Source organism: Trachinotus anak, unplaced genomic scaffold (assembly GCF_046630095.1).
Source record: "Trachinotus anak isolate AG129_WGS33_773 ecotype Australia unplaced genomic scaffold, CSIRO_AGI_Tana_v1 ptg000010l, whole genome shotgun sequence".
In the NCBI taxonomy this organism is placed as follows: Eukaryota; Metazoa; Chordata; class Actinopteri; order Carangiformes; family Carangidae; genus Trachinotus; species Trachinotus anak.
The window spans coordinates 16,220,136-16,241,808 of NW_027273861.1; the positions used below are offsets into that span (position 1 = coordinate 16,220,136).

At 38.7% G+C, this 21,673-nt stretch overlaps 5 protein-coding genes across 6 annotated transcripts; 1 reads left to right on the forward strand and 4 right to left on the reverse strand.

The window, feature by feature from the left end:
* The first annotated feature begins 45 nt into the window (after positions 1-45).
* LOC139627216 (guanine nucleotide-binding protein G(I)/G(S)/G(O) subunit gamma-5) lies at positions 46-2,217 on the forward strand. Its single transcript, XM_071487945.1, has 3 exons — positions 46-263; positions 437-581; positions 1,888-2,217. Exons 1-2 carry the CDS (start codon positions 183-185, stop codon positions 560-562), a joined length of 207 nt encoding a protein of 68 aa, XP_071344046.1. The 5' UTR covers positions 46-182; the 3' UTR covers positions 563-581; positions 1,888-2,217.
* Positions 2,205-6,386, reverse strand: rpf1 (ribosome production factor 1 homolog). The gene is made up of 9 exons (XM_071487944.1): positions 6,047-6,386; positions 5,320-5,376; positions 5,089-5,169; positions 4,907-5,002; positions 4,208-4,361; positions 3,940-4,022; positions 3,381-3,562; positions 3,118-3,244; positions 2,205-2,811 (listed from the first exon to the last, which is right to left on the reverse strand). Exons 1-9 carry the CDS (start codon positions 6,296-6,298, stop codon positions 2,770-2,772), a joined length of 1,074 nt encoding a protein of 357 aa, XP_071344045.1. The 5' UTR covers positions 6,299-6,386; the 3' UTR covers positions 2,205-2,769.
* LOC139626395 (deoxyribonuclease-2-alpha-like) lies at positions 6,305-11,175 on the reverse strand. The gene is made up of 8 exons (XM_071486709.1): positions 10,670-11,175; positions 9,548-9,645; positions 9,256-9,418; positions 9,092-9,173; positions 8,837-8,995; positions 8,554-8,742; positions 7,564-8,222; positions 6,305-6,430 (listed from the first exon to the last, which is right to left on the reverse strand). The coding sequence occupies exons 1-8, from the start codon at positions 10,685-10,687 to the stop codon at positions 6,305-6,307; spliced, it is 1,494 nt and encodes a 497-aa protein (XP_071342810.1). The 5' UTR covers positions 10,688-11,175.
* Positions 11,176-11,360: 185 nt separating this feature from the next.
* Positions 11,361-14,291, reverse strand: LOC139627220 (deoxyribonuclease-2-alpha-like). Its single transcript, XM_071487952.1, has 7 exons — positions 14,154-14,291; positions 13,124-13,221; positions 12,871-13,033; positions 12,707-12,788; positions 12,448-12,606; positions 12,162-12,353; positions 11,361-11,872 (listed from the first exon to the last, which is right to left on the reverse strand). The coding sequence occupies exons 1-7, from the start codon at positions 14,169-14,171 to the stop codon at positions 11,520-11,522; spliced, it is 1,065 nt and encodes a 354-aa protein (XP_071344053.1). The 5' UTR covers positions 14,172-14,291; the 3' UTR covers positions 11,361-11,519.
* Positions 14,292-15,219: 928 nt separating this feature from the next.
* On the reverse strand, positions 15,220-21,593 carry LOC139627221 (deoxyribonuclease-2-beta-like). Of its 2 annotated transcripts, none has more exons than XM_071487954.1 (6): positions 19,934-21,593; positions 19,499-19,673; positions 18,646-18,724; positions 18,146-18,307; positions 16,928-17,125; positions 15,220-16,170 (listed from the first exon to the last, which is right to left on the reverse strand). In XM_071487954.1, exons 1-6 carry the CDS (start codon positions 20,041-20,043, stop codon positions 15,848-15,850), a joined length of 1,047 nt encoding a protein of 348 aa, XP_071344055.1. In that variant the 5' UTR covers positions 20,044-21,593; the 3' UTR covers positions 15,220-15,847. The 2 variants fall into 2 exon arrangements, with proteins under 2 accessions (XP_071344055.1, XP_071344054.1); XM_071487953.1 differs by having other exon boundaries at positions 15,220-16,182.
* Positions 21,594-21,673: the final 80 nt, after the last annotated feature.

Below are 21,673 nucleotides of genomic sequence, written 5' to 3' on the forward strand. Positions count from 1 at the left end.
AACAGTCTAGAGATTTACTCATATCCCGTGAAGGTAACAATGGTGGGCACGCCTTTAAAGAAAACCGGAAACGCTTTGTTGAGGAAGAAGTTGTTAGCAAGCTAGCCACCATCAACGAGTTACTTTTCTTAAAAGTTTCACATCCGCCATTATTTGGACGAAAGTCTCTCCAAATCTCCACAATGTCGGGATCGTCCAACATCACAGCGATGAAGAAAATCGTCCAGCAGTTGCGCCTTGAGGCCGGCATTAACAGAGTGAAGGTAACGCTGGGGGTCGGTGGTTTCAGGGCGTGTGTTTCACTGTCGCTTGGTTTCTCTTGTTGTTTTAACGCGGGTGGTGTCGCTTAACGGGTCCGATGTTCACTCAGGTTACACGGCAGCTTTTACTCATTTAAAAGGTGGCTAACTTATCGGGACTGGGTTGTCTTCCCCAGGTGTCCCAGGCCGCCGCGGACCTGCAGCAGTTCTGCCTGCAGAACGCCCAGCAGGACCCCCTGCTCACCGGCATGTCGTCCAGCACCAACCCGTTCAGACCACAGAAAGTCTGCTCCTTCCTATAGCACAGCGACCCCCGCCTCTGTGAGTACCACACCACATCGTCTCTGTCTTGATACTGCCAGAGGTGGAAGAAAACACTTTACTGGAGCAAAATGACTAATGCCACACTGTAAACTTACTCCATTACAAGTAAAATGTTATTTAGATAAAAGCATAATCCATTTTTTTGGCATCTTCATCTTTTGTCTAAACCTCAAAAGTATTAAATATGTATTAAGTATTTAAGTAATTCAGAGGAAATCTCCAAAAAGAAGTCTGCACAGCCTGACATGAGTGAATGATATGAATATAAGTATATGTAGTGAGTGACCTTCCACAGCTGCATTTTTCCCTGAATCATAACTTCAGGTCATTTCAGTTTGGATACATATTACACACCTATTTTCAACCCATCACAATTTCCAAAAGCCATCTCCCCCCCTCCCCATCTTGTCTGTACGACCGGTCTGAAATGCAGATATTCAGTTTGCTGTCATAGAAGAGTAAGGAATCCATCAAATATGAACATTTGAGAAGCTGAAACCAGTAAAGTTTGCTTAAACGGTGATTCAGTTATCGGTCATTGCCAATTAATTTTCACTCCATCAACTAATCAACTAAATGTAGCTGCTCTACACTACATCACTACAACCTCTGAAGTATGCTGCCAAAGAGATGCACTGTTTTAACCCCTACAACTTGATTTTTAAGTTACTTTACTTAATATACAAAACTGTATGACAGTTATCACATTTTCTGTCAGCTCGTTACAACATTTTATTGATCGAATGGAAATATTTCATGTACTGTTCATTGTTTTATACGCATCTCCCTGTAGTTCAGCTTGATGTAAACTATTGGAAACTTTGGGATCTTGACTTCAGTTTGAGGTTCAACAATGGGTGCACGAGGTTGAAAAGTAAGAAACTAGAAGTCCAACTTAATATTTATCGTCATTATTTTGACATTTTGGAAACTGGAATTTCTTATTTCTTTTTCTTGGCATATCACTAAACTTTCAAAGTTGTATCACAATCTTTATGGAAGAGGATAGGCCTGTCTGAAAAGCTTAACCTTCTTTTGAAATAATGCCTGACATATGTTATTTGTATTGAATTAAAGTAAAAGCATGTGCATCCCAGCATGGTGCTATTTTAGTTACATTGTCTGCTGCACCTGGAAAAATCTTAATAACCTACGACATCAAACAGCAAGGCAGATTCAATTTTCACACATTTTAGTTCTGGTGCTGGTTTATTGCCTCTGAAGTGACATGTCGGAGGCCATAAATTACAAGCTCAACATGTTGGTGTGTAGTGGTGTTATAGTTTGTTTTACATTTCTGCAGGTTTTGGACATTGTGGTGCCTTGTGGAACTGGGCTGCAGGATCCTGCATCATGGACTGGAATCGTCTCAGGAGTGTTAGGGAATTTGGGGACAAATGACTAACTTAAGTGTTTTTGTTTTGGTTTTTTTTTTTTTTTTTTTTTTTTTTTTAATTTTACTTTTGCCTTTGTAAAATCTCATACGGAAACATTTCCAGGTGCTTAGGTGGCATGATTGTTGTCTTAACCAACTTGCTTTAAAGTAACTTACCGTATCAAAACACACATGTGCCTTTTGAATTGTACATTTTTCATGAGTGATTTTGAGAAAGAAATAAATGGTATTTCCACATTCTGAACTTTTATTAAAATGAGTATTCACATTTAGAAATCTGTGAAGTGTGGTAAATGTGTCATATGCAATTATTTAGTCCTTTGTCATTTGCACAGACCAAGATGCAACAAATAAATATGACCAGGGCAGGCTCACACGTGACTTAAGGAGAGAATACATTTCATAGGAACTGCATATATGCCAATACAACGTCCATGCAGGTCAGAATTCTCGGGTTATTGGGGTTCATGTTGAGTGACTCCATGTCCCTCCTCTGGTGTCTGCCAGCTAACAGACAGGGTAAAAGTCTTTGCCATGAGCTGCAGGTTCCTGTTCCACACTTGCTCTCCAGGCTTTGCAGATGCAGTCGTTTTTCAGGGAGAACCTGAATCTCCAGCGTCAGTGTTGAACCTCTAATTGTGCTGATGGGACAAGTGATAATTGCTGCCACTGGTTATCCACAAAGAATCTGGCATATTCACTATAAAGTCCATAAGTCCACAAACGGCTGTAATATCTTAATAATCAAAGTCATCCTTTCTCTGACCACAAAGGAACGTTGTTATTTACTCAAAGCTGGAACTTCCGTCTGCAGGCGTCCATCTCATGGCGCTGGAAACAGAAAAAGTAGAGTTTCTTTTAGTGTTATTGTAATACAAGAAAAGCCCAAGTGCAAAACAGTCATTCTTCTATTGTGTTTTGCATATACAAAAGTACTTTTAACATGTTAGTCAAGTACATTGCAATCATTTATGCATGGCTAAGTAACAACTAGCAGCAAAGAGATCAACGAATTTAAAAGAACTACCATTTGTTGAATAAAAAAAAAACTATTAACAAAGCGCTCAGACATTACACTCCATTAGCTCCACCTTTATAGCTCTTCTGGCATCTTAAAAAAAAAAAAAAAAGACTCACCTTCAGGACCCACTCATACTCTCCAAACTTTGAGTCGAAGGTGCCTTTCTGTAGAGAGCGGAGTTTGAGGGTGAAGCGTGGTCCCAGCTCCTGAATGCCAACTTTCTTCTCATTCTTGAAGATGTACCTTTTAAAGGCGCAAAGAAACATTTGTTTGACCGTCTACATTAAGAAAGAAAACTTCTCTCACACTATTGCAAAACGTCATATTAGAAGATCATCATGTCCGGCTCCAAGTTAGAAATCACACTTTAAATGTTCACCTGTGGAATCTGAAAAAGATGAAGTCTCTCTGGTTGTGGAAGGTGGCGACTTGTCGACCCACAAACTGGGGGTCTTGCGGAAAGAGGGCAGCGAACAGCCGGCCGATGCTGTGGCCCAGACGTGTGGTGAAGTTGTTCAGAATCACCTCTGGAGAGTGTTCTGTGGGATCTTTACCCCGTCTCTGCAGAGAGAAAATATTAAAATGATGTTGGGATCACACAGCTATGTTTGAGGCACCCAAACTGTCCCTTTCAACTAATTTCTGCCTCATTAGCGATAGGACGAAACAATGATATTGATGGCAATGCAATTAAATTTGGTAATAATTTTTAAATACAGAAAATGAAAATGAGCTTTGGAGTTCTTCAGAGGCACTTCCTCAATTTTAATGAAAGGTGTTGGTTTCCCCTGCTTCCCACTCCAAGCACACATTATGGACCTATATTATCTCCTTGTAAGCCAGGTGTTATACACATTTAATATTACTGTACTGCATATTTCCAACATGATCAAACCAGAGTAGCTAACAGTGAAAAGAGTATGGGTGTCTGTACTTGCCTTTATCTCCTTCCGTAGTCGAACACTGCTGACCTTGAAGTGTGCAGTCGGCCCATCGGGGAGGTGACAGAGAACCATACCATCTAAAAGTTGCGGTTAAGGAAGCTGCCCTGAGGAAACCTACAGCTCACGTCAGCAGAAGTGTCAACACAAAACTGTCACTCTTTATCCACATTACAGCAGTGTAATAAACACTGGATGAAATAAAGCAGTAGAGAGCATTATGCATCATGCTCCTCTCTCCTGGCACAGCTGCCTTTCAGGATACTGGGCACTTTGCGATCCTCGTTGATGACCATGAGGTACGTGAAGTTTCTGGCAACGCACTGGGGAATGATCCTCTTCAGGGCCAAACCTCTTCTGTAGTACACGTGGGCGTTTGGGATGACTGTGGCCAGCTGCTCACAAAACCTCACCGTCCTCTGTAAGACACACATCAGCGTGTTGAAGGTATGGACAGAACAGAGTGTTTGGAAATAACAAATGAAGCCCCAACAGCAACTCCAATTTATCTAATACGAAGTGTTGGATCGTCCTGAGTTGGTAAATTTCAGTCAACACACACTGACTGACAAACAGCCTCAACATTTTATTACCTGCCGCATTATGCCAAGTTGCAAAACCTTATTTTGATACGTAAAGCAGATCAAGTAATACACTTTATCATTTGATAAATCAAGAAACTTTCATATCAGGTTGAATCACAGTGCAGCTGAAATAAATTAGAGAGCCTAACAATATGAATTAGCCTTTACCACATTGGTTAAATGTAATTAACAGGAGCAAGAATGATCATGTATGTAAACACTAAGTTTGAAATGCATCAAAATAATATACCAGAGGTGTATAATTTAAAAAGGCCAAAGTCCATTTCCTCAAGTGTATGATTACCAATGGCTGACATTAAGGTGACTTTGATGAAATGATAAAAAAAAAAAAAAAAAAATGTCAAGTAGCAGCCACTCACCCCTCTGGGTCTGTCTGATGTTGTGATGAGCACTTTGGGGTTCGTGAGCCCGTTGAAGTAGGCAGAAAATTCATCAGTCCCCTCGTCAAATGCAACCTGTAGACGACAAAAAGATTAATGCAATTTCACGACAAATATAACCTGAGATCATCTGAATAAACTCAACCAAACCTGCACCATACCTCTTCGTCTTCTGGGTCAACTGTTGTCTCGTCGTACACCCTCTGGTTCTCTATTGTCTTTGGGACCTCTTTTGGTGGTGCCTACATAAAGGACAAAATTAATGAAGTAATTAATGCCCAAAATTAATGCGACTTTTGTTTAATGGTAAACTTCATCTAGGAAGCCAAGCGATAAAATCAGTTTCTGACTGATGATGGACACATTTGGAACAAGACACAGAAAGGACTCACCTTGTCACCTAAAGCTTCCCTTTCTTTTTTCTTCTTTTTCCTCAGCTGCATCTTTTGCTGAAATATGAAGAAAAAACATTAAGGTGGGGCTTTTAATTTAAATTCGACACAGCAGTGAAAGTTGATTAATTAATTAATCAATTACTCTTGTCAGGAAATAATCTGGACACCCTGTGATGTATTTAATCAAAAGGAAAATCATTATCTGGTTACACGTTTACAAGTATTAGAACAGTTACTCAGTCCATATATATCTAAAATGAATGACTTGAGTTATTAGGCTGCAGGTCAGACTAATTAAGCAAGTTTAAGACCAGTTACAATGTTAAGCTCAATTAAACTAGCTATAATTATTTTCATTATTGATTTGTTTTGAGTTGATTTGTCTATAAAATGTCAAAATATTGTGGAAACTGCAGATCACAAGTTCCCAGAGCCAAAGATGACACCTTCAAATGTCAATTAATGTTCTGATTATTGACCAATCAGTTTCATCTTTACAGACCTGAGTTCCTGGATGCCAGGGGACATAATGAAACTGCCATGTATAGTGTGTGTGTGTGTGTGGGGGGGTCAACAGGGACCCAGTAAATAATTTCAGGCCCGGGGGAAGCGTGGAGGTTAATGTGGCCATGAGGTAAACATCAACAGCCTCCACAACGCTCAGCCACACCAGACCTGAAGCTCTCAGCCTTCAAACCAGCTCCAGCTGGTCTCAGCCTGTTACCTTTCTTTTCTCCTGCTTGAGTTTCATGAACATGAGGTGTCTTCGCTGTTTGTTCTTGATTTCGGACACACTGAAGGTGGGGGGGAAGGCAGACGCCGCCTCACTCTTCTCCATCTTCTCCTCTTTCTTCTCCGCTCCTCCTCCTCCTCCTCCGTCTCCCTCCTCGGCCACACTCTTCTTCTTCTTCGGCTTCTTGTTCTTCTTCTTCTTACCTCTGTTGTCCTGACTCACAGGGACCTCCGTGATATCCATTTCGTGTCAGCTGTCTGTTTTATTTTTCCACATGTGCCACCGCTGCTGCTCCTGCCGCTCCTGCCTGCTGGTGCCTTCACGTCCGGGACAGGAGGTCACCGGCTTGTGGCCGCGGATGAACCTGTGCGACCCCTGGTGGCGCGGAGGAGAAACAGCGGAGAAGAAGATTTCTCCAGGGGCGGGTCTTCCCTGGACCCTGGAGCTCACTCCTGCATGACACCCCTGATGTTGACTCTCTTCCTATCTACCTCTTTAAACTTGCCTATTTTGTTCTTCTATTCATTCTATGCAATCATGATTTTTTTTAAATGCAATTACATCAATTCTAATTTAGGCTATTTTGCATTTTATGTCTTGTATTTGCTATTTTACCTATTTTGCTATTTTTAGCTGTGTGTTGTAAGGTGTCCTTGAGTGCCTTCAAAGGCGCCTATAAATAAAATGTATGTATATAGATTCATACAATTATGTGCAATGATGTTTAAAGAACCTAGTAACTTGTCCAGGAATGTAAAATGTGCAGTATTTCTCTTTGAACTGTGGTGGGGTAAAGCAGTGTCATGGAAAGGAAATACCCAAGTTAAGTACAAGCTGCCGAGCACAAAGCTGAGTAAATGCACTTTGCTGTTAGTTACTTAGTCATGGTCAGACAAGTGTGATATAAAAGTTGAAGAGTTCAGCCCTGAGAATACTGAGAATACTTTATAATATCCCTATCAGCAACAACTTTTCACCCTGGGGCCATCCAGCAGATTAATCCAACCATGAAGGAGCATATTTCTCATCTTTATGTGCATTTTATCGCAAATACTATACAACTTAAAATGTTGAGATTCTACTTGTATGCCTTACTTCTTCTTTGTAAAAACCTTGAGCGCTTTTCCTACAACAGTTGCCATAACTACAGCTATGGTGATTTGAATTTATAAATCTAATAATTAGAAATTAGAAATTACGCATGACAATGGTTAATGGCAAACAACTAATTTAGGCAAGATCAATAATGTGATATTTGAAATGATCTGTAGTTATACATATAAATAGAATGTAGTTAGCATAGTAAAGTGTTGATTTGGCTAGAACTTGCTTGTACATTGCAGTTTTAAGTAGTTTAAGTTGATTCATCATCCTCTAATATCCAATGCTGATGCAAACATATTTTATTAGTTGGACAAACACTTGGGTTCAGTTAAAGATGGTTTTATCAGAATCAGTATATTCATTCATTTTTCTGGAAGAAAAACAGGCCAACAATGAAGGGAAACCTTTAGTCTATTTATTTTCATTGAAAAAATGAACATTACATGCAGGAGATAAAGTTTTGAAAAAGAAAAAAAAAAAAGAAGAAGAAGACAAGCGGGCTTTGGATTAAAACTTTGCTGGTTCACATTCCTCGACTGGTAGGAAGAAATGTGGTTAGGGGGAGTGAATGAACAACATCCACAGGCCTCTGTTTTTGTACAGCACAAAGTCAGCCACGGTGCAAACGGTGCAAGCGGTTTTTTGTTTGGTTTTTTTTTGCCAATTTTTTTGCTCTTTCCAGCTGCTGGGCTCTTCCCTGTATTGAACACCTTTTGATTATGCAGAGGCACAGGCTCACATGGATCATACCTTTTGGTCATGTCAGTGAAAACCTGTGCAATTCCAGAGTTTTCAATACACATAGCTCCTCCACCTCTGTCCATCTGACTCACTTCCCTGTTCATATCAGCGATGCAGGTCCAGCCACCACCAGGTGTCACACACCACTTGGAGTGATCTACAGTGTCAGTGAAGGGCTCCATGTTGGGGAGCTGCACTTCCTTCACATTGTACACATGATGAGGGACGCTGCAGTTAGAAGGCAGAGAGCGACGCATCTTTCCCCAGCTCTTGACGTACAGATCCTTCCCCAGTTCTTTTGCAATAAAGCCAGAGTAAAGATCTACAAAAGAATAGGGGGATGAAACAGAACATAAAACTATTAACCGTGAAAAAACACTTCCCCTCTGAATATATACACAATGTTTTTTAAATACATACCCACAAAATACATGTCTCTGGTTTTACTCTGCTAAGAAAAACATTAAAAAAAACGTATCCATCATTAATCTAACATGAATTTTCTAGCCCCATGAAAACCCTGAATATCACCAAGGCCAAAGCATCTTGTGGGTGGAATGGAAACATGAACCACTTTTTTTTAAAGACTTAATATCATTCTGGATGTGGCCTACCTGCCTCTGATAAATATACTTGATACTGCAAACACTCACCATCCCCAAATCGTTTGTATTTTGCAAAGCTGTGGAACTTTTGTCCTCCCACTGAGGTCAGTGTCTTCACCCTTGACCAGGGTTCTCTCTTAGGGTAGCAGCTTCGCTGTGCAACACATCGCAGCTCATTTGGAAATGTTGATAATTCAGAATCATATGAATAAGCGTGGATGTACTTGAGCTGCAATCCTAAGAATTTAGAGAAACATTGTTTTAATTGCATTGTCATCTCGTCAGGTAAATGAGGAAAACAAAGACGGTAATATCACTGACATTAACTTACCTATTTCTATGAAGTCATTATAGGAATAAGTCACACACATAAACGTTTGAGCGTTAGCGTTTCCACTAGTTGGCCAGAAGCGTTTATTGCGATATGTTGGAAATTTTGGTGTACTGTGTGAGAGCCAAACTCCAGTGTTTCTGTCCAACATCACGACGCCTTTAGGAAGCAAAACAGTAGAAAACAATAGAAACAGGGATTTGTGATATTGCAATGTTGCTTTGAAAGCAATAAAGTGAACACTTTTGTTCTCACCTTTACTGTGGCCAAATGATGGAGGGGCAACATATAGATCTGGAGGTTGGTCACTATACAGCATGTACCCAAAGCCTTCAGTCTATAAAAAAGCAGTGAAACTCTGATTTAGTGTGTTTACTGAAGGCTGTCATGCCAGACAGTCATACCCTTTGACACGTTACCTTTTTCTTATAGAAGTCAAGAAGAGGTTTCAGGGTGTTCGCCAGAGTGCCACTTTCACTGTTGATGTTCTCTCTGCTGAGTACCCATCCATTAGTGCTCTCATCCATGTACAGATATGATAAACCACCATTTTCCATACCAGGGAACTTGTATAAAATATACCTAATAACAGAGCAATAAATAGCTGTAATGTAAAACTGTAAAACTTAGGTACTTGCTTTTCAGTATATTCAATTAGATATTTAGCTGAATGTGTACATAGTGTAGGTGTACATATAAATTTCAACCAACCAATCCACCTCCTTGTCTTTGTCATTTTTGCAAGTCACATCTGAATTACACTCTTGACAAAGGATCCCAATGCTGAAGAGCAGTGCCATCATTGTTCTCTGAAACAATTGAACATAATCATACCAGAATTATGATTATAACAAGAAAAAGTTGAAAACATAGTGCCTCTTTGTAAAGTATGGTGGAGCGAGATGGTGGTGTGAACAGGAAGCTGAGGTATCACTGGTCTGTATTTTTAAAAAGCCACTTCCTGGACCTTCAACACTAAACAGATCAACAAGTCAAATCAACAATTAGCATATTAGTAAAATTTCTTCCACAAGCAAATAAGCAAATATGTTTGCACAATTGTTGCACTGTGACAAAGTATGAAAACAATAGCTTGTATACAGAATTGGAAAATTAGAAATTGCATTTATTTAAGCGCATGTCTGAGGTACCTGAATTTGTGCTTATACATACAGTTTTGATATATTCACAGGGACAATATTTTTATGTTTTACCCCACTAGTGTCTGTAGTTTTGCATCAAAAACTTTATGTTTTGCATTTCACACATGTTCTTTTGCATCTAACTTGCTACATTAAGTTAGTTATACAGTAAGTGCTGTACTAGATTACATAGTCACCAAGTCAAAAAGAGATACTCAGACGCTGAGCTATATAAAACCCACTGCCATTTAATCAACCGGGGTATTTGTCGCTGCTCTTTGATGGTGTAAAATAACAGAAAACACAAAAGACATTCAAATTACATTCAGTTCAAATTTCGATTGAATGGTCTTAAATATAAAGTATAAAATCCTGAGTCAAACAGACAAATTATCACCCTAATATTATTCTTGTATTAGAAAAATATTGTTTTCAAAAAATGTAAAAACAATATTTAGGTGTATTTCCCCCTATGCAGTATAACATCTTTGCACTTGTTCATATTTCCAAAGAGTTGGATAGAGTTGTTTCTACTTCATCATGTATTCAAATAAAAATGGCTTAAACAACAAGAATGCAGCATTTCAGCATAATAATCACAACAGTAACAATAATCTAGTGTTTGATTCTTTGGTTTTAATCTACTTTTGTTTTAGAAAAAATTTTAACCCTGTAAACTTTTTTTACTTACATATTTTGGCATGTCCATTTTTTTCAGTCCCGCTGTGAGATGTTCAGAGTGAACTGTACCTCCCTCTTTGCAAAAAGCTGCTTTTGTCACTATTCATTGTCAAAACCAAAACCCACATTTTCCACACTTCATCTGCTTCCTTGTTACTCAATCAACAAAGTTTACGGTAAATGACTGTGATTCTGTGCATGGCACCATGATGTTGACTTTCCTGTTAAAAGAGGGGGGAAGCTTAATAGTATGGTTGTGTCAAGCCCATTGTTTTAATAGAAATCCAACATCTCAAAGGATGTAAATAAAATGCAGAGAGTTTGAATTTAAGTGTTGCATTTACTGTTGCGTTTGTATTCTTCTGAGTTTGACAAATCACTTTGCACAATCTCCATTTCTGCTCCTAACTGGTTCTTTCAGGACTTTGAAACAAATGAAACACGTCATGTCATCCAAAACCAAAACACCACTTCAACTTAAAAAGGAAAAGTTTGCATGTTTGATCTGTAGAACATGTTTGTTCTCTTTGTGATTTGTTATATTAAATAATAAACTTTGGAACTGAACTTTTTAAACTCAAGGCTCTTCTAAGATTTCATTTGTTATTTTTAGAGGAATGTCGGTGCAAACAGGAGGGCAGGTTATCAGAGGGCTGTAAGAGTTCTGTCATGTCATAATAAGAACATTTATAAAACTACATCATGCAGACTAAAGAGACAGGGGTGAGCATGTACCAAAATATGGTGTGTAAGCACGACTACAGTTTTAAGCCTGGATGAGTGACATCAGGTTTCTGTTTTGTCTTAGTTTTTGATAGTGCAGCTTCTCTTTTCTTCACATTTCAATGAGGCTTGTGCCTTTAAAGATCTTGTGTACGTGCACGTTTACATGGTTCATACTGTTTGACCAATGTATAGAAAGCCTTCCCAGCTGCAATGTCATTGGTGCATATAGCTCCTCCACCTCTGTCCATCTGACTCACTTCCCTGTTCATATCAGCAATGCAAGTCCAACCTCCATCAGACGTCACACACCACTTGGAGTGATCTACAGTGTCAGTGAAGTGCTTCATGTTGGGGAGCTGCACTTCCTTCACATTGTACACATGATGAGGGACGCTGCAGTTAGAAGGCAGAGGGCGACGCATCTTTCCCCAGCTCTTGACATACAGATCCTTCTCCAGTTCTTTTGCAACAAAGCCAGAGTAAAGATCTACAACAGTGTGGAAAAAAAGAAGAAAACAAAACTATTAACCATGGAAATTAATAGTATCCTGTATACACACAGACAGTAGGGATACACTTTTTATATGTAAATAACCAAACAACACCTCAAACAAAACAAAAAGGCAGTGATATACAGGACACATGATGGTGTTTTCAATAGACAACAGGACAGACAGGCTGCTACTGCAAATAATATGGTAAATGTGTTTCTAATTTTGCTCTGTATATCATCAACCTAATATGAAACTTTAACTCTTGAAACAGCAAACACTCACCATCCCCAAATCGTTTGTATTTTGCAAAGCTGTGGAACTTTTGTCCTCCCACTGAGGTCAGTGTCTTCACCCTTGACCAGGGTTCTTTCTTAGGGTAGCAGCTTCGCTGTGCAACACATTGCAGCTCATTTGGAAATGTTGTCGGTAACGCAGAATCATATGAATAAGCGTGGATGTACTTGAGCTGCAATCCTAAGAGTTTAGAGAGACAGTGTTTTAATTGCATTGTCATCTCTTCAGGTAAATGAGGAAAACAAAGATGGTAATATCACTGACATTAACTTACCTATTTCTTTGAAGTCATTATAGGAATAAGTCACACACATAAACGTTTGAGCGTTAGCGTTTCCACTAGTTGGCCAGAAGCGTTTATTGCGATATGTTGGAAATTTTGGTGTACTGTGTGAGAGCCAAACTCCAGTTTTTCTGTTCAACATCACGACGCCTTTAGGAAGCAAAACAGTAGAAAACGATAATAACAGAGGTTTGTGACACTGTGATGTTTTTGGCTTTGAAAGCGATAAAGTGAACACTTTTGTTCTCACCTTTACTGTGGCCAAATGATGGAGGGGCAACATATGGATGTGGAGGTTGGTCACTATACAGCATGTACCCAAAGCCTTCAGTCTACAACACAGCAGTGAAACTCTGATTGAATGTGTTTACTGAGGACTGTCATGTCAGAGAGTCATGTCCTTTAATACATTACCTTAATGTTGTAAGAGTCCAGAAGAGGTTTCAGGGTGTTCGCCAGAGTGCCACTTTCACTGTCAATATTCTCTCTGCTAAGTTTCCATCCATAAGTGCTCTCATCCATGTACATATATGACAAACCACCATTTTTCCCATTGGGCAGTTTGTATAAAATATACCTAATGGTACAGAGATAAATACATTCTGTTAAATATCCACCTGAGAATAGGTGAAAATAGAAACTGCCACAATTCAAGTTTTCCACCAACCAGTCAACCTTGTCTCCATTGTCATTCCTGCATTTCACATCTGAATCACAGCCTTGAAAAAGGATCCCAACATTGAAAAGGATTGTCACCACTTTTCTCTGAAACAATCAAACATAATCGTGACAGAATCACAAAAATAGAAAGCTGTCCCATTTATTTTGGACAAATAGTGGAGAAAAAATGGACAAACTCTTATTTAAAGAAATCATACTAAACCTAAAGTGAAGTACCTACATAAATATTTGTGAATAGATTTGACATCTCAAGAACATAACCTGACTTATGGTCCACCTACTAGCTTTTTCCAGAGCTTTCCATCCTGAACTGTTGGACAGGGGTTACGATGACCCAAGTTCCATAATTAGGTCACATAACGACAACTGAGCAAACATGTTTGATGAAGGCTGTGAGGTGTAGTTGAAAGCTTCAGACGCTAATAAGTGGACCTTGAGTTAAAATTCTTTTGTCAGACTACTGTCAAGAGTGAACTTGGACTCACACCATTTGAATTGCACAGCTGTAACACATTTGCATGTGTGGTGTTATATATGTGTTACAGCTGCATGGTGACTGAGAAAGGCATAACACACGATTTACACCAATTTTACACTAATGAAGAAATTCAGTGACCTCTTATGCCCTCTGTAGAAGCATCTGCAAGGATTGTTTCCAATCACTAATTTTTTTTTCTTTAATTTGCCACTGTTCATATACTTTGGAACTGAACTTTTGAAACTCAAGGCTCTTCTAAGATTTCATTTGTTATTTTTAGAGAAATGTTGGTCCAAACAGGAGGGCAGGTTATCAGAGGGCTGTAAGAGTTCTGCACTTCTATTAAGCCACTGAATCATGCAGTAGTGCAATACATCTGCTTTCATTTTCAAGAGTAGTCAAAACAACAGTCAGCATTTTAATAAAATGGCACCTCTGAGTAAGAAATGTGTACAATCCATGCAGTGTAACAAACAGTAAAAACTATCATTATCATCATCATCATCATCATTTTTAAACATATGAACATCTTACTTACGTATGTAGCCATATTCATTTTCTTCACAGCAAACTGCAAACCTGTTTTGTAAAGCTGCTTTCATCATATCTCATGAAACTAAAACCCACACCTCTTAGATTTTGTCTGCTTCCTTGTTCCTCCCTCTGAAGCTTCACTTCACCTCAGATGATTTGTTGATTTCTTGCCTAACTCCAGAGTGTTATGATGGTTGTTTTAAGCAGTGGACAAGAGAGGGGTTTATCTGCCTTTTGGGCACAGTAGGAAGCAGTTTGATAGATTGTTTTAATGAATACTCATGCGATATTGACAAGAGTGAGGTCTTCTTCAAACTGAATGCTTTTATTGTAACATAATCATAAGACATTCTGCACCACAAAGAACTAAAACCTGTGCCTACATTCTTTTATTGTTTTAAAGAGTTTTCATTATAAATAAATGTTTTTGTGTGTTTCTAAGAAAGAATAGTCACTATTAAAGTGAAATGTGGTTTGACAGGTTGTTCGACACTGTCTGAATCACTGCATTCATCTGGAGCTCCTATGGTATTACACCAGATAAAATCAAACTCGCCTACTGAAATTACTGAAAGCATTCAGGACCAAATGACAACCAACTGGACAAATCTTAACTACAAGTATGAAACTGAAAAGTTCAGTTTGGCCTACACAACCTGTTTGTCATCTTTGTCTCTGCTGGTAAACCAGTTTTGTCACACATTGTACGAAGAGATTGTACCACAGGGTAAAATATGACATTAGTGTCTTTATAACACGACAGAATAAGGCTAAGATGTCTTTATTAGTATGAAGAATATGATTCTGAAATAATCTCCACAAGAATTTAGGTTGTAAGGTAGTGTATAGACAAGTATGGGTGCAGTATGTACACTTTGTAATCATCCACAGAGAAAATGCTTCTCTTCCAGTATAACTCTACCAGTCTGACCACTAGGTGACACCGTTTACCCAAAACACCAACTTTCTCAGGGATAAGCCCATTGCACCCTCCTCCTAAAGTGCCACAGTCAAGGCTGCCCAGGCATGATGATGGCAAGTGCAAACACAGTCTCCACCCACAAAAAATATAAGAAAACATTTAATAGATACAGATAAGAGGTTAATGTACATGTCTATTCATTCACACAAGTTTCACTGAGGTGATTATAGGAGCAAATGCTGCTCTCTCTCTTTCCCCACACATATTTATCTTTCACCTTTAAGCCACGATGGTCTTTGATCTTTTACACTTAAAATGTATTGAGAATTAGCTGTATTTAATTTAGATGCACAGTTCCCAACAACATAAAAGGTGAAGAAATAAAGTTTCTTAAACCCAAACACAGGTAAGTTGATGAAGGTAAATCTCACTTGTTTCTTGCATCTTTATATTTACATTAAAGTCTTTTAGTCAATAGCATCTAAAGCTTTAACATTTGCTAATCAAAATCGTACTCAACTTTGTTTTCTCCACTGATAAAGCAAACTTTTTGGTGCAACTGTTGTGTGTCAAGATGTAGGCCTTTATACAAGAGATCTCGCACTGACGCATAAATGTTAAATGTGTTTTTTTAAAATTGATGCTTAATTTGATTCTTGTGTGGCCCGAGGGGTCTAACGGGATCACCCTCCACATTTAGTCATACAAATTTGAAACAGATTTAAATCTGAGTCTGAGTCTGATACAGTCTTAATCATCCTGTCTTTCTCTCTCGTTCAACAGCCAATGTACCAGTCCACCGCCTGTCTGAAAGCCTTGTAAATCAAGGGATTGAAGGAGCAGATCAGTCCCCCACCACGCCACATTTGGGCCCTCTCCCTGTTCAGGTCCCCCAGGCAGGTCACCTGGTCCTCGTAAGCCTGCGATACACACCATTTGGAGTGGTCGTCGTAGGACTGGAACAGAACTGATCCAGGAAGCCGAATCCTCTTGATGTTCATGGTGTGTTTGGGCAGGGAGCAGTTGGAGGGCAGCACGTGACCTTGTCTCTGCCAGCTCTCCACCAGCAGGTCAGCATCCAGGATCTGAGCCACCCAGCCTGTGTAGATATCTGAATGAATACCAGTGAGAGGGTCAGAGGGTCAAAACAGATGATTGTAAATAAAATTTAAAAAAATCAATTTTAACTAATAAGTAAGCTTGTTTATTAAAATGCATCAGAATAGGTTTAAAGAAGAAAAACTAAAGAGAATTAACAAACAATAAGCTCATGTCATATCATTTGTATTTGCAGTCTTTTAGGATATAAATCTGCAAAACACAAATGCAAACTTTTTGGACAGTTAAATATCAGTTGCTTAGAGGTGTAATTATGCTGTCATGAGTGTGGTGCTGAAAATCTTGTATGAGCTCTGTGATATTTTACAGCGCAAATACAGTATAAACTTCATATTGTACTTTTTTTTCCCTATTTGGAACATCTAAAAATCCTACAAATGAAATAATCTGAGAGGTAAAATTAACTGCACACAACTGTCCATAGTAATATGATAAGAAGTACATTGCCTCACGATAAAAGGACACAACAGAGAGTACTTTTGAAGGCCTTGGGTGGAGTCTGTTTATGCACATCACTGTTCTGACATGATAGTGTGTCTACACCTGATAATGAGTGACTGTGGCAGCCACACAAATGTGCAAACAAGACTGTAGATAGATGCTTTTGCTAAGTTGTGCAGAGTTTACAGCTGCAGTTTTGATTTTCTGTGGTGTAATTGTTGGAGTGACAAAGGTGGTTGTGGAACTAAATGTAACTAATATCATGAATGACCATCAGAACGCCAGAAATACTTTACCATCCACAAAGCGTTCCGATTTGACAAAACTGACAAACTTTTCCCCTTGAATTGAGAAAAGCAGGTCCACTCCCTTATCTGAGGCCAGCGGTGGTTTGGAACCCTCACATAACTGGGCCAGCTGCGGCAGGTCGGCCAAGAACGCAGCAGGTACAGAGCAGTTATAGAAACGAGGGTAAAGGTAGACCACCTGCTTTGCTGGAGAAGGATGGGAACGCATCACAAAGAGGAGAGAAATAAGATATAATGTATGTTAGAAAAAAACACAGGGTGCACTATATGCTGCTGTAAAGATGGACAGTATTTCTACCAGCCAGAAAGTATCAAGCCTGACAAGTCTCTGTGTCCACTATCTCTGAATATGGATATTCCTGTGTGAGGAAAGCTACATAAAACACTCTTTTTTTTCTGTATTTGTTTGTTTAGTCATGTTGTGTTATTTAAAGAAAAAGAAAATAAAAGAAATTGAGACTGACTTCAGTTTTGTACTCTTGCATGGCTCTTGCATGGCTGTCACTCAGATTTCTCCACATATGGATGTTTTTCTTAAAAGAGCTGCTATCCATTAAAATATTTCTTCAGATGGTAAAATTTAAAAGCATTTGATTAATGTCCAAAAATACAGGCTATCGCAATACAATACAAAACAAATGCCATGAGCTGTCAAAACTCTAAATTAGTAACAGAAACAGCATTTTTCAACAGCTTTGCTCATAGTGTTTCTTTGTTTCTTGTTGTCCTCTTAAAACTCCCATAAAGACCCCAACCAGACATGTTCTATGACAAATAAAAACATTCTCCTATGAAAAATTTGTGTCTTTTTCCACATTTTCTTTTTACCTTTTTAAAAAATCCTAAATTTACATCTACTCCTTCTCTCTTATTCAAAAATCAGCCATCTATAAATGTGCAAATATTTTTCATTTCAAATTTAAATGCCTTAATGTTGTTTCTTCACAGTCCATTCTCAGCGCATTTGCTAGAAATTATGTTACGTAACGCTGAAACATCATTGGAAAAAACCTTCTCAGGTGTGTGCACACTTGGAGTCATGAACATCTGTATGAATATAAACTACTGATGGACTTACATAAGTCCTGGTCGCAGTGTAAATGTTTTCTTGTTTTTCAGCAAATAGAGAGTTTTGTAAGTTGAAGTCTGGGATGTGTACAGAGCAGGAATGGGTCAGGCCCTGTTGCTTCATGAGCGTTCACTCACCTATATGGAGAAACTGTTCATACTGGTAGGTCACACACAGAGCAGTCTGGCCATTGACTTTGCCAGAGGAGGGGTAAAGGTAGCCTCTCTCAGGGAACGAGGGGAAGTGGGGAATGCTGTGCGATAGCCAGAAACCTTGAGAGCGGTCAAAGAGCAGCACCCCTGCAGGATGCACACAAACTCTTTACACACAAAAGCACGTACAACAAACCATTAAAATTGTGTCCAGAGTCAATAGCTGTTACCAGACAGATGCTCTTTGCCCATTTCCTCCCTCTGACAACAAAAAAATATTGATCTGTTCTTTTTTGCAAAATTACAGCCTGGAGATACCACATTAATTATCACAGACACAAAAAATATACAGGTCCCTGAATGTAGCACACTACAAAATACATGTTCAAAGTGATACCCTCAGGTGCCTTCTCTTCGAAAAGAGACACGAGAGGTGTAAAACTAGTGAATACAAATCTGATCATTTTTTTCATAATTTGCTGTACCTTTAGTGTGTCCATATTTTTGCATATAATCCAGGACTGGCGGAGCATCATTGTAGAGTGCGTAGACTGAGCTGTTAGACTGAGGGAAACGCTTGTTTTAGGCTACATTTAATATATGGAGAAGTACACTTTTTGCAATGTGATTTTCCTTTAAAATTTCTGTTATTTTGTACATACAACCATTGTTAATTTCTTAAAGGAATAGTTTGACATTTTGGGAAATACATTCAGTGCTAAATGAGAGAATCAAAGTCTCTGTTTATCCAGAAGCTGGTTATCTTAGCTTAGCACAAAGACCGGAAACGGGAGGGTGGGGGGCATCTGCAGCTAGCCTGGCTCTGTCTGAAGGTAAGAAAATCCTGGTACCAGTCCCCACATTTAAGAAACAACTTCGCATTTTTACACTTCAGTTTTTTTGTATGAGTTAAATCAGTATGATCAACATTCCCAGCATTTATGCTAAGCTAAGCTAACCAGCTAATGGCTTTAGATTGATATTGACCATCACCTTGTTTTCTTTAACAAACAATTAATTCACAAATATTGTGTACTAGAGTGCTAGAATTGTGAATCTCATCATATGCAAAACAAGAGTAAATGTGCATTATAAAAAAAGAAGCATATGACATGAGGAAGGACCGTGTTATTTACTTCATCTCGCTGGGGAAACTTATTCATGTCCAGCTACAGTTCTATTCCCCATAGGAAACAAATGGAAGGAGTGTCCAGTCAGCCAACTGGCACCAACATATAGCAGAGCTGTGTTAAGCCTGATTAAAGCCACAGGGTCTCTGTGCACCTATATAAAGATCAGTGTGTAAAACCCACATGATGATCATTGATACAACTTCACCTTGTAGGCTTTTCCCATGTAAAGCTGGTTCAGTGTGTTCCCTATGGCTCCTTGACTGATGTTAATGGTGAATTTACTCATCTGCCAGCTCTCTACTGAGGGGTCCAGGTACATGTAGTCCACCCCACTGCCGATCCCACCAATCTTATACTTAGGCAGCTTGTAGATGATAAACCTGCAGACGATTGAGAGAGAAATATACTTTTTTTGTATTTATAAAAGAGGGCATCTTGGGAACATTTAAAGGATTGTTGAACAGATTTTCAGTTTCATGTCACAATGCATCAAAACATAGCTAGTACCAACAATATAGTTTGTCTTTTTATCTGCTAAAAGACACAAGACATCCCGTTCACTGTAAGTAAAAACGCAGTAGTGATACTATTGCGCCATTATAGCTTTGTTGTTGTCAGTGTATGTACAATATCAACTCACCAATCAACGGGCTCACCAGCTTCATTTCTACAGGAAATTCCAGTGCTACACGCTGTGCAAGACAAAGACATGACAACAATCTGGAAGCATAAACTGAGGTGTGTGGCCATCCTGAAGGACTCCTGTCGCCGAAGTGAAGTTCACTTTCTTTGTTCAGCAGTCAGCGAAGAAAGTGAATCTGAAATCTATTGTCAGGTCGTGTGCCTTGTGATTGAATAACTTTGAAAGTGGATTCAGTACATCTGTTTGCACATGCAAAAGAGGAAGTCATAAGATGTGGTCACATGACAGGGGAATAGTGAAAGGACTAGGGGATATATTGAATTAAATGTTTGGGTGGCTCTATATAGTCTATATATTGTACCTTTACTTATCCAGTGATAGTTTTTCCTCTTCAGTGTTGTACCTGTTCACACCTGGGAGCTTCTCGGTACAACCACAGTCATCTTTTATTAGCGATGGAACTGCAGATCACTGAACTGAAAACCATCTGGACAGAAAAATGATCTCACCATAAGAAAGCTATGAAATACTTTCATCTGACTTTGCATTTTATTTTTACATCGTCAGTGGCACCGACTGAGGTAATTCATTAAATGAAAGGCATATTTTAGAAGCTGGGCTTAAACTCAAGTAAATCAAAGAAACTGAGTTGTGCTGTTACCTTTCTAGTCTGTGTTTTCAAGTTACTTCAAATGAGGAACCAGTAGTGAAGAAGTTAACATGGACAGTAAAACAGTTAAATTGTGAATTACTGATATAGCCAACAGACAGTGCGGAAAAGTAAACATTACAAACATGTAAATAAGAGAGACTTTATTCAACTTTTTATGGGTGAATAAATTTAACCTCAAATAAAATCCATTCCTTGGGCAATGATTCCTTCTCACATTTATTTAAAGGAAAAGTTGAAATAATCAGGTTATTGGTCCCCTCTAAACATCATTAGAAGTAAAAATACATAAACATTACTTTTCTAATATGTTATCTAAGTAATATTTTACCTCTTTGGGCCTTGGCCAATTATTTAGAAGTACAAAGTAGCAGTACCTAAAAATTGTAAACTACTTAAATGCAGAGGTCACAGGGGAATATTGTTTTTAGAGGGAGTGAATTAAATAAAGTTAAAATGAAGTGAATTTTGGTGTGAGACATCTGTATGAACTGTATCAGCAGACATTCTTTTGGACTATTTATTATTTATCATTTGTTCAGTGAAAAGTATCAGCTGGAATGCAATGAAAATGAATATATTTTCAGATATAATTTCCCCAACATAGACTGTCAAACAAGTGTGCAACGACATATATTGCTGTTTCACAAATTGGACACCCCAAATTTGCTACAATTTATCTGTAGCACTTAAGCGCACAATCCTTAACAAAGCCTTTGCTTCATACTTAAAAAGTCTTTCTAACGGGGGCCTTAGTCGAACTGTGCTGTCAACATGATGTGTGTTTCTGCCTAAACCTTCTGATTTCATGTTTTTCCAGGGTTTACACATGCACATTTTTATTAGGTGCAGAATATTCATGTATGTGCAGCGAGTCTCAGCTATTTAATCTCTAAATTTAACCACACTGACTGGAACTATGAGAGGGCACATTGTAGAGAGTCCTCTAATACAATAAAAGGCAGAACAGAATAAAATACAAGAAAAAACATCTCTATTGAGAAATGTTTGGTTTTTCTCTATGATCCTGCCTGTGCATGTAATAGAGGGAGATTTGCATGTCTGAA

Excerpts from the sequence above, each read along its gene's own strand:
- LOC139627216 (XM_071487945.1), top strand. The coding sequence starts at position 183 with ATGTCGGGATCGTCCAACATCACAGCGATGAAGAAAATCGTCCAGCAG. Across the intron at positions 264-436 it reads CCGGCATTAACAGAGTGAAG|GTGTCCCAGGCCGCCGCGGA; the intron begins GTAACGCTGGGG and ends TGTCTTCCCCAG.
- LOC139627221 (XM_071487953.1), bottom strand. The coding sequence starts at position 20,043 with ATGGCCACACACCTCAGTTTATGCTTCCAGATTGTTGTCATGTCTTTG. Across the intron at positions 18,725-19,498 it reads ACATGGGAAAAGCCTACAAG|TCTAACAGCTCAGTCTACGC; the intron begins GTGAAGTTGTAT and ends CGTTTCCCTCAG. Across the intron at positions 18,308-18,645 it reads AAAATATGGACACACTAAAG|GGGTGCTGCTCTTTGACCGC; the intron begins GTACAGCAAATT and ends TGCATCCTGCAG.
- LOC139627220 (XM_071487952.1), bottom strand. Across the intron at positions 13,034-13,123 it reads AATGGAGACAAGGTTGACTG|GTATATTTTATACAAACTGC; the intron begins GTTGGTGGAAAA and ends CTGTACCATTAG. Across the intron at positions 12,607-12,706 it reads ATCATTTGGCCACAGTAAAG|GCGTCGTGATGTTGAACAGA; the intron begins GTGAGAACAAAA and ends TGCTTCCTAAAG.
- LOC139626395 (XM_071486709.1), bottom strand. Across the intron at positions 9,419-9,547 it reads AAAGACAAGGAGGTGGATTG|GTATATTTTATACAAGTTCC; the intron begins GTTGGTTGAAAT and ends CTCTGTTATTAG. Across the intron at positions 8,996-9,091 it reads ATCATTTGGCCACAGTAAAG|GCGTCGTGATGTTGGACAGA; the intron begins GTGAGAACAAAA and ends TGCTTCCTAAAG.
- rpf1 (XM_071487944.1), bottom strand. The coding sequence starts at position 6,298 with ATGGATATCACGGAGGTCCCTGTGAGTCAGGACAACAGAGGTAAGAAG. Across the intron at positions 5,170-5,319 it reads GGGAAGCTTTAGGTGACAAG|GCACCACCAAAAGAGGTCCC; the intron begins GTGAGTCCTTTC and ends TCCTTTATGTAG. Across the intron at positions 4,362-4,906 it reads CATCAGACAGACCCAGAGGG|AGGACGGTGAGGTTTTGTGA; the intron begins GTGAGTGGCTGC and ends TGTGTCTTACAG.